At 46.7% G+C, this 8,789-nt stretch overlaps 1 protein-coding gene across 2 annotated transcripts; it reads right to left on the reverse strand.

Annotated features, from left to right (window-relative positions):
- Positions 1-1,786: 1,786 nt before the first annotated feature.
- Positions 1,787-8,377, reverse strand: LOC100276465 (Putative clathrin assembly protein). Of its 2 annotated transcripts, none has more exons than XM_008674367.4 (15): positions 8,057-8,377; positions 7,812-7,881; positions 7,557-7,654; positions 6,139-6,277; positions 5,903-6,030; positions 5,671-5,763; positions 5,482-5,532; positions 5,231-5,296; positions 5,069-5,134; positions 4,864-4,944; positions 4,678-4,773; positions 3,974-4,141; positions 3,817-3,892; positions 3,627-3,745; positions 1,787-2,499 (listed from the first exon to the last, which is right to left on the reverse strand). In XM_008674367.4, the coding sequence occupies exons 1-15, from the start codon at positions 8,144-8,146 to the stop codon at positions 2,140-2,142; spliced, it is 1,701 nt and encodes a 566-aa protein (XP_008672589.1). In that variant the 5' UTR covers positions 8,147-8,377; the 3' UTR covers positions 1,787-2,139. The 2 variants fall into 2 exon arrangements, with proteins under 2 accessions (XP_008672589.1, NP_001347622.1); NM_001360693.1 differs by having other exon boundaries at positions 1,809-2,499; positions 4,696-4,773; positions 8,057-8,358.
- Positions 8,378-8,789: the final 412 nt, after the last annotated feature.

The following is an 8,789-nucleotide window of genomic DNA, read 5'->3' on the forward strand; positions in this document are numbered from 1 at the left end:
GCCTGATACCCTTATCCTGGCGCGCGCCCCCCGCCGGCAAAGCCGAAGTGACCGCCGTCACTTCGACGCTCCACTGACCGGCCTGACAGGAGGACAGCGCCGCCTACGCCACACCGACTGCAGTGCCACTGGGCAGAGTAAGACTGACAAGCAGTCAGGCCCTGCCGGAGGCACCATAGGAAGCTCCGCTTCGCCTGACCAAGAGCTCGGACTCGGGCCAAGTCCCGGAAGACGGCGAACTCCGCCCGACCCAGGGCTCGGACTCGGGCTAAGTCCCGGAAGACGGCGAACTCCGCCCGACCCAGGGCTCGGACTCGGGCTAAGTCCCGGAAGACGGCGAACTCCGCCCGACCCAGGGCTCGGACTCGGGCTAAGTCCCGGAAGACGGCGAACTCCGCCCGACCCAGGGCTCGGACTCGGGCTAAGTCCCGGAAGACGGCGAACTCCGCCCGACCCAGGGCTCGGACTCGGGCTAAGTCCCGGAAGACGACGATCTCCGTCTCGCCCGACCCAGGGCTCGGACTTGGGCTCGGCCCCAGAAGACGACGATCTCCGCCTCGCCCGACCCAGGGCTCGGACTTGGGCTCGGCCCCAGAAGACGACGATCTCCGCCTCGCCCGACCCAGGACTCGGACTTGGGCTCGGCCCCAGAAGACGACGATCTCCGCCTCGCCCGACCCAGGGCTCGGACTTGGGCTCGGCCCCGGAAGACGGCAATCTCCGCCTCGCCCGACCCGGGGGCTTGGACTCGACCTCGGCTTCGGAGGAGCTTCCGCATCGCCCAACCTAGGGCGTAGACCAGCCACGTCAACAGGAGGCGCCATCATCACCCTACCCCGAGCTGACTCAGGCCACAGGGAACAAGACCGGCGTCCCATCTGGCTCGCACCTCTAGATAGGCAATGATGGCGCCCCGCATGCTCTGTGACGACGGCGGCTCTCCGCCCCCTTACGGAAGCAAGAGGACGTCAGCAAGGACTCAACCGCTCCGACAGCTGTCCCTCCGCTAAGCTCCATCGCTCCTTCGACGGCCACGACATCACACCAGCTGGGTGTCAAGATCTCTCCGGCTGCCACAACGGCATGTACCTAGGGCGCTAGCTCACCTCCGCTAGACACGTAGCACCCTGCTACACCCCCCATTGTACACCTGGATCCTCTCCTTACGCCTATAAAAGGGAGGACCAGGGCCCTCTTAGAGAAGGTTGGCCGCGCGGGGACGAGGACGAGAACAGGCGCTCGCTTGGAGCCGCTCGCTCCCTCTCCCGTGTGGACGCTTGTAACCCCCTACTGCAAGCGCACCCGACCTGGGCGCGGGACGAACACGAGGGCCGCGGGATTCCCACCTCTCTCACGCCGGTCTCCGGCCGCCTCGCTCTCCCCCCTTCGCGCTCGTCCTCGCGCTCGACCCATCTAGGCTGGGGCACGCGGCGACATTCACTCGTCGGTCCAGGGACCCCCCGGTCTCGGAACGCCGACACTATTATACACGTTATTATCATGTTTTGGAGATTAAATAGAGTTAATATCGTAATTAACATGTAGGGTATGAAAAATGCTCCCTTTGTATATGGGGGAGTTCTCAGGGGAAGGAGGGGGGGCCGTTCAAAACCAATATCCCCCTAAAACGCACGGAACATGGGGTGGGGAGCGTTTTGGCGTGAAACGTTGGAGCTGTCTCACAGAACTATCTTCCCTTTGCCAGGACAGCAACTCTACCTGTTTTTTAATAGTGCCAAAAGTGGTTTGGGACCAATTGCGAAAATATTCGCACGGTCATCAGGAGTTACACAAATGCAAACGCTGATGGGTTATTGCCTTATTGGCACGTACTCATGATTTTATCAGCCCAAAGCCTGATGAAACAAATTTCTTTACAATGGGTGCAATGGCTCGCCACGGAAGATGGAAAACCAGACACAGCAAAACAGAAAGCTACACAAGAAAGGCCAAGCGGCCAAAGCCTAAGGAAGGGCGAGAAGAGGCTGGTGCAACATGGCGATTCCCTGATTGGTAACGGTCTGACGGAGAAAAGCGATTCCACAGACGTCAATTGCTTGTCTTGCATCGTTGCGTGGGTATCTACAGATTGCACATCTTCTATGTAATTGTAATGCAAACTTTGCAAAGTATATATGACTAGAGAAGTTGTGCGGCGCCTCCGAAGGGGTTGGTCTGTGGATGCATTCCATTTACTGCCGGGAACGCACCGAACCCGGCGTCGAGGAAGGGGTTTGCTGCAGGAGCGACGCCCGCGTGATGCTGCTGTGGTGGTCCGAAGGGATTTGGTTCAATCATCATGGGCAAATGCTGGGGCTGTGGAGCCATGGCCGCCATTTGAACTGATGGTGGGGGAGCTACTTGATTTGATACGGCGAAGGGATCGCTTGCCATGAATGGATTGGGAGGGGCTGATCCGTATAGCTGTTGTTGCTGCATCTGCCTGTAGGTTCCATCATCGTATAGGCTGTCCAATGTGAGCTTGTCAAATCCACCACCCTGCAAATGGAAAAAGACTCCAGGTTATATGCCTCTCGATAAGGTCCGAAACAGAATCGTGGGTAATACCGAAACCACATTATTTATTTATTTGGAGGAAGGGGGGTTGAAGCTTAAACGATATTCCACACAATAAATTAATTGTTTAGTTATAGTTCATCAATCTGTACTCCTGTGTCTCAGCACAGATTTTTCTTACAAATGGAGAGTAAATAGGTAGGGTTTCATGTACAGAATCTAGCACAACGTTCTGGAGTCAACAGAAATGCTATCAAGTTCTACCGAAACCCAAACGACTGTTGCATAAGCAGAAAGTATGAATTGGGCAATACAGTGATTTACACCTTTTCAGACCATGGTAATGATGCCATGAGATAGAAAAGTAACAACAAATGCCAATGAGGAAATTAATGCCACCTGGCAATTCATGAAATGACAGGAAATAGAGTCGTGAGTCCCAAATTTCCCCTAGTATTTTAAGAACTGACAACTATCAACTGAACACTCATAACAAGCTTTTTCCAAACGGCCATTGATGGGAATAATCATCAGTCTCAGTTGGCTCAAGCAATCAAGGAGGCAAGATACAGCTTTTCAAAATGTACTCTATAGAGTAATTTGTACGAGTTACCACAAAATAGTTTTTTTTTTTTACTTTCCTTTGTGATTGCACTTCGATAAAATAGGAATTAGCTACTCATTGCTGCTAGTTTTCAACTGCAGTGAACCAGCATACCAGCGTACTAGTAATCACTTTTCAGCCAGTAAAGGTAGTGTTTGGTTCGATGTCAACGAGGGATGGGACGGGATCAACCCTGGGCTGACCCCGTCCCTTGTATTTTGAGGGATAGCCCCATCCACCATTTTTGAAGAATATTCCTTGACCCTGACTCTGGATCTCCAAACCAAACACGGGTCAAGTTAAAATGATCTATTCCATCCCTCTTCGTCCTTCCTCGTCCCTCCATCCAAACACATTATTGGTTTAGGGTTCGGTGTCAATGAGTTAAACTTGACAGTTGAACTACATGACTGGGGCTTAACAAAGTTGCACGAAACAGAGTAAATAGCAACTGTGGCAACCAACTGAAAGGTAGATGTCCTCAATGCAAGATTAAGAAACGTACCAAATTACTCTCCATAGACAGTGGAGTCGCATTGCTGCTTGTAGTAACAAGAGCAAGTTCCCATCCTGTTGGATCAAATCCACTATCTTGCTGTGTAGTTGTTGTTGAGTTATCAATACCTGCAGCATGCATGCATGCATTTCTCAGAACTAAATGATATAATTAATAACACGACTATTCGATTAATTACCTGTCGGAAGAATGGCCAAGGCCAAAGCACTGCTCTCCTCTATCGCCAACACAGTAGGGGTTGAATCACCTAACCCCTATGAGAAAATATGGCATTTAGATTATAATAAATATAAAAAGAATAATGTCACTCACTTTATGACCATTTTTATACTTACCAGTAAATCACCAGTATCTGCAATCTCAGGCTTGGGAGGCAAAGCTATTTGGGAAGAAGGAACTGGAGCAATTTCTTCAACAACTTGCAGTTTCTCCGCTACAATTGGAACGGTATCATGAACTTCTTCTTCTGGTTTGTATGTCAGAAGAAGCCGCTCAGGAAGCTCCTGGTGAAATAAGAAGGATAGTCCGTATTTAAGAATCCATTCCACAATAAGTAAATCGGCTGGTATAAACTTGACTTGACGGTAATCATTTATCTCCCAAAAAGAGTGTGTGACATTCACACTGATGACACAATTATCACAAAAATGTCAAAGTAAAAGAGAAATTGTTCACTAGGCCACAATTATTGATGCTAACTGTTTCCCTACATCAGGTAGCTTGCTGTCGTTAGATATAAAGAAGAATGAAGTTGTGATCAGTGCAAGCTACATTGAGATTAGGGGGCTCAACTCAAATGTACCCCCTATAAATGTTAAAGCAATGATGTTGTCTAATTTTTCACCATACATACAACCCCTGTGGAACATGTATGTGCAAGGTAAGGACACCCCACTACCATCACCCTCTAATTTGCTCTAGTTTCGCCATGGTTATGATATGCTCTACTTTAACATGCAAGGCACATGAAGTATCACACATTGAGGCTGCTACTTGTTATAAAATGTGAAGGTGTCATGCAAAAATCCAAATGGTTTACTAGAGCCCAGGAAATAACCAGTGGCTCTACAACTGGCATCATACGCGGAGCCTCCTTCACATACTCCTCCATGGTTGAAAGGAATGTTTGTGGTGGCTGAAAATAAGATTAATCAAATCTGAGTATCTGGTCATACTCTTACATAGTGAAAATTTACATAAAAAACTCTGACACAGATGACCTCACCTCCCTCAAAGTGGGAAACTGGAAATTTCTTGCAAGCTCTAAACCCTGACAACTTTCATAGAAGTCAGATAGGTTCCCAGCCTGAAGCATCAAAGATGTTTGATGGGTAAAAATTCAGCTAAGCGTCTAAGCACACATAATTGTTATGTCTTGATCTTCTTCAAGTTAAAATACATTGCATATTACTACCGTGTAAGGCAGTTACCTGGTGGACAGCCCTCTTGTAAACGTCAAGGGCTTTTAGTGCTTCATGCTTTGGCATCTCAAAGAACTGCACAGTTGTTTCACAGCCAACAGGAAACAGTAAGCATAAGTAGAAATAGCTCAGTGCAACATAGACGAATGCCTACTTTGAAGATTAACGTACCTTGTCAATAAGGTTGATAATTCCATCATTTATTGCACAATAAATTTTGAAGCTTTCTTTAAGAACCTGTACAATAGCAGGATTGATTCAAATTGCGTAAGATTCCCCAGATCTAAGAATAAGCTATTACATAGAAGGAATTGAACTGCTCTATTATACATTGAATAGGCCATAAAGTGCAAGACATAGCCAGACAGATTCACAAATGACCAGTTCAAGCAAAAAAAATGACAGAAAAAAATAGAGCTTACCTGGGCTAGAGCATATTGCACCAGATAATTGTTTTTTGCAGCTCCTTCTGCCTGAATACAAAAGGAAAAGCGGTGCCATGTTGGCTTAGTTAAAATAGAAAAATACAAACAAACAAAGTAAATGTGTTTATAAAAACCAGTTTCTTTCACTAATCCAACTTATTTGTTGCAAGAATAAGAGAGAATTACTCGACAGCCAATAAGTCGATATAACAATTGCTGCAGTGCTGGCAATTGCTCCAGCAAGTCCTGAGAATTCAATTCCGTAGTTCTACTGTGGCCCTGAAAACAAAGTTTAATTACATGTTGAAGTATCACCGGCAAGTAATATAGCTACAAATACTGAATAACACTGCATAGCTTTGGTAAAGTGGTAATAAAATGAAATAAAAATACTGGATGAGCATGTCAGAGTCCAGACCTTTTCAGGTCCTTGACCTTGCTTTGATAAACGTGCAGCTTCAATGTCATACTTCAAAACCCTGAAGCATTCTAGTTTTTCTTCCAAAAATAAACCGTATGTGCGAACCCATGAAGCATAATCCCAAGCTAGTTATAATTCCGAAATATAAAGAGAATAAATTAGAAGGAAATATGGAACAATATTAATGATCCAAATAAAACATAAGGTTAAATTTAAATTGAAGAAATACAGACCAACTGGGCTGGAATCATCCTTGAAGTTTGACAGCTGCAAAATCCGCACTCTCTGTGTAAATGTTAGAAACTCTTCGCGGAATGCAGGGTCACCTTCACGAAGAAGCCTATGGATCACTACAAGTGTCTTTAGGGCAACCTACATAACAGAAGAACTCATTGTACATTAGAACTATTGCAAGCATCGGGTTGGGCCAAAAAATCAACACTTTTTTGGCCAGAACAAGCGTAGTGGTGGGTTAATTTGTGTGTGTGTGTGGGGGGGGGGGGGGTGAGTAGTTGGGTTGGGCTATTTTTCAAGTTAGGTAGGGTTTTCCTATGTTGGGTCAATTTCTAGGTAAAAAAGGTGGCCCGTGCCCGACCCGTTGGTTGTTGTGGTTCAAAAATTACAATCCACACCCAACCTGATGGTTGTTGCAGTTCGACAATCATGACCCGAGCCCACCCGGTGCACTAGTTGGGTTAGGTTTTGGGGGTTGGATTGGGTGGCCCATGATCCGATATATTCTACATTGTTAGCTACTAAGATGAAAGGTTGATCAAGACCTACAAAACGAAGCAGAACCTTCTGAATAGGAATCCAAGAACTCCAAATAATTTTGAGATAGTTGCTGCTAGTATAACTGTAAGGAAACAAAAAAAATAGCGCAGAACAGCCAAAGTTTGTGCCATCTCAACTGAACTCCATCATACAATTCAGGCAAGACCAAAAACTAGCCATTAAAAAAATATTTTAATCCAAGGACATAACATATAACACTATAGGGTGCCAAACGGCTTCAGACAATCAACAGAAAAGAAGGAACTACACAATTTAAATTATCAATTCTAAGTTCAAATAAAAGCAACCACAAAATGTGAAGAACTGTGTTAAATGTAGAATTTTCACTGTGCTTTTGCAAACAAGCTTATTATGGTATGCAAAGAAATTTCAACTTGGATGTATAATGTCTTGATTGCAGCAGTAAATAACAAAATTCTTAGTTGTGTCTCTATTTGTTTTGTTGTTCCCACATCCAAATTAACTTGTACATATACACTCAAGCCACCAAAAGCACAGAGAATAAAGGTCTAATTTGTATTGCAATTCCAGACTCACAACATAACATTCTATCATATAACTGAACATATGAGCTCGAGCTCTCCAGTGTGCAATGACCAAGGTTCAGGTGCCCAAATCAATAGCACTGCATCCTCACTAACCGTGCATGAAACTTGGGCATTTGACGATTGAGCATTTAGTCTGCATTCATTTCCACAACGTGATCACATTTTTAATAAACGAAATTGCATTTGAGATTCATCGATCACCCATACCATTACAGGATCGGCACCAACTTAGCAGCTGAAGCAACCATCAGAGCATCGGATACGCTGAACGAAACAAATAATCTGAACCGAAGTGCAACAGTGCTTACGATCCAGTTCCTGGTTTTGGCGAGTCGTCGGGCAAGCGCATGGATGCAGTAAGTGACGTCCGCCTGTGGCCTCGCGATGGACGTCGCCGCCACAATCTCTACAACACCGGCACCGACAAACCCATCAGACAGCAAACTCAAACCGAGAAAATGCTGGAGAAACCACAGCACAGCCCTCGACGACCCGGCTAGTTCCTAAGATCAAACTAAGCAAAAAAAAAGTGGGAAGGGAGGACATGGGAGGAATCCACGCACTGCGCAGGTGGCGCTCCTTGGGCGGGCTCTCCACGTGGTTGGTGGCCCTCACGATCGCGACATCCAGATCCTGAGAAAACAAAAAAAAAACACGCCAAAGAGAACCAATAAACCCAGTGCGGCGCAGCAGCGCGGCCATAGATCCGTCGGCGAGCACACGACCGCCTGCTCACGAACTGGACCGCTTTGGCGCCCGCAAAATCGGGGGAAAGCACGGGCGGGTGAGTGAGGATTCGACGGCGGACCTTGAAGTCGGAGTTGAGATTGGCGAGGCTGACGGTGGTGGTGTCCTTAAGCGCGCCGTACGCCTTGCGCCAACTCTGCAGCGCCGCCATTGCTGCCTCCGCCGCCGCGCCGTGCTTGTCCCCGGTGTCGGCCCTCGCCTCGCACTCCTCGTGGCTTTGCGCTTCTCCCCCCTGCGGGTTTGGTGTTGTGAAATTTCGGGCGCGAGCGCGCGGTACAGAGAACTGCCAACCTTCCCGTCCCCCAACAAATAGGGGGACCCTCCTGCACGCACGGAAGCGCGTTCCTCACCTTCCACGCCAATGGAGGTTCTGATGATTGATCGCGCAACCCTTGTTTATTAGTATACCTCAGTTCCAAATTCCTACACTTCGAAAAATCCACAATTTCCAAATTTAATGAAATATATAAAAAATAGTATCGATGATCCCAAATAAGCACTATAAATAAATCACATAATATATTTTACTGAACCTATTTTAAACTACAAATATTAATATTAGTTTATAAAAAATGTAGTTTAATTTCTTAAAATACAAGACGTGCGTTTATTTTAAAAGAGACGGGAGTACTCTCTACTTTTGCAATATAATAACTCCGGTCCGAGCCCAAGTGCCCAACGCTGTAGATTAGTGCAATGTCGGTGCCTACTGCCCGTCTGGGAGCGGCTGGATCTCAGACTAGTAGAGTGCTGGATCTCAATGCAGAATTCATTCATCTCAGATGGGGCTGGCG

Source organism: Zea mays, chromosome 3, assembly GCF_902167145.1.
Source record: "Zea mays cultivar B73 chromosome 3, Zm-B73-REFERENCE-NAM-5.0, whole genome shotgun sequence".
Classification (NCBI taxonomy): domain Eukaryota; kingdom Viridiplantae; phylum Streptophyta; class Magnoliopsida; order Poales; family Poaceae; genus Zea; species Zea mays.

Bases quoted from the DNA above. Each gene is read 5' to 3' on its own strand.
- LOC100276465 (XM_008674367.4), bottom strand. From the start codon at position 8,146: ATGGCGGCGCTGCAGAGTTGGCGCAAGGCGTACGGCGCGCTTAAGGAC. The intron at 5,297-5,481 runs GTAAGCTCTATT...GCTATTGTACAG, and splicing joins TGCAATATGCTCTAGCCCAG to GTTCTTAAAGAAAGCTTCAA. The intron at 4,774-4,863 runs GTGAGGTCATCT...TCTTATTTTCAG, and splicing joins AGTTTCCCACTTTGAGGGAG to CCACCACAAACATTCCTTTC.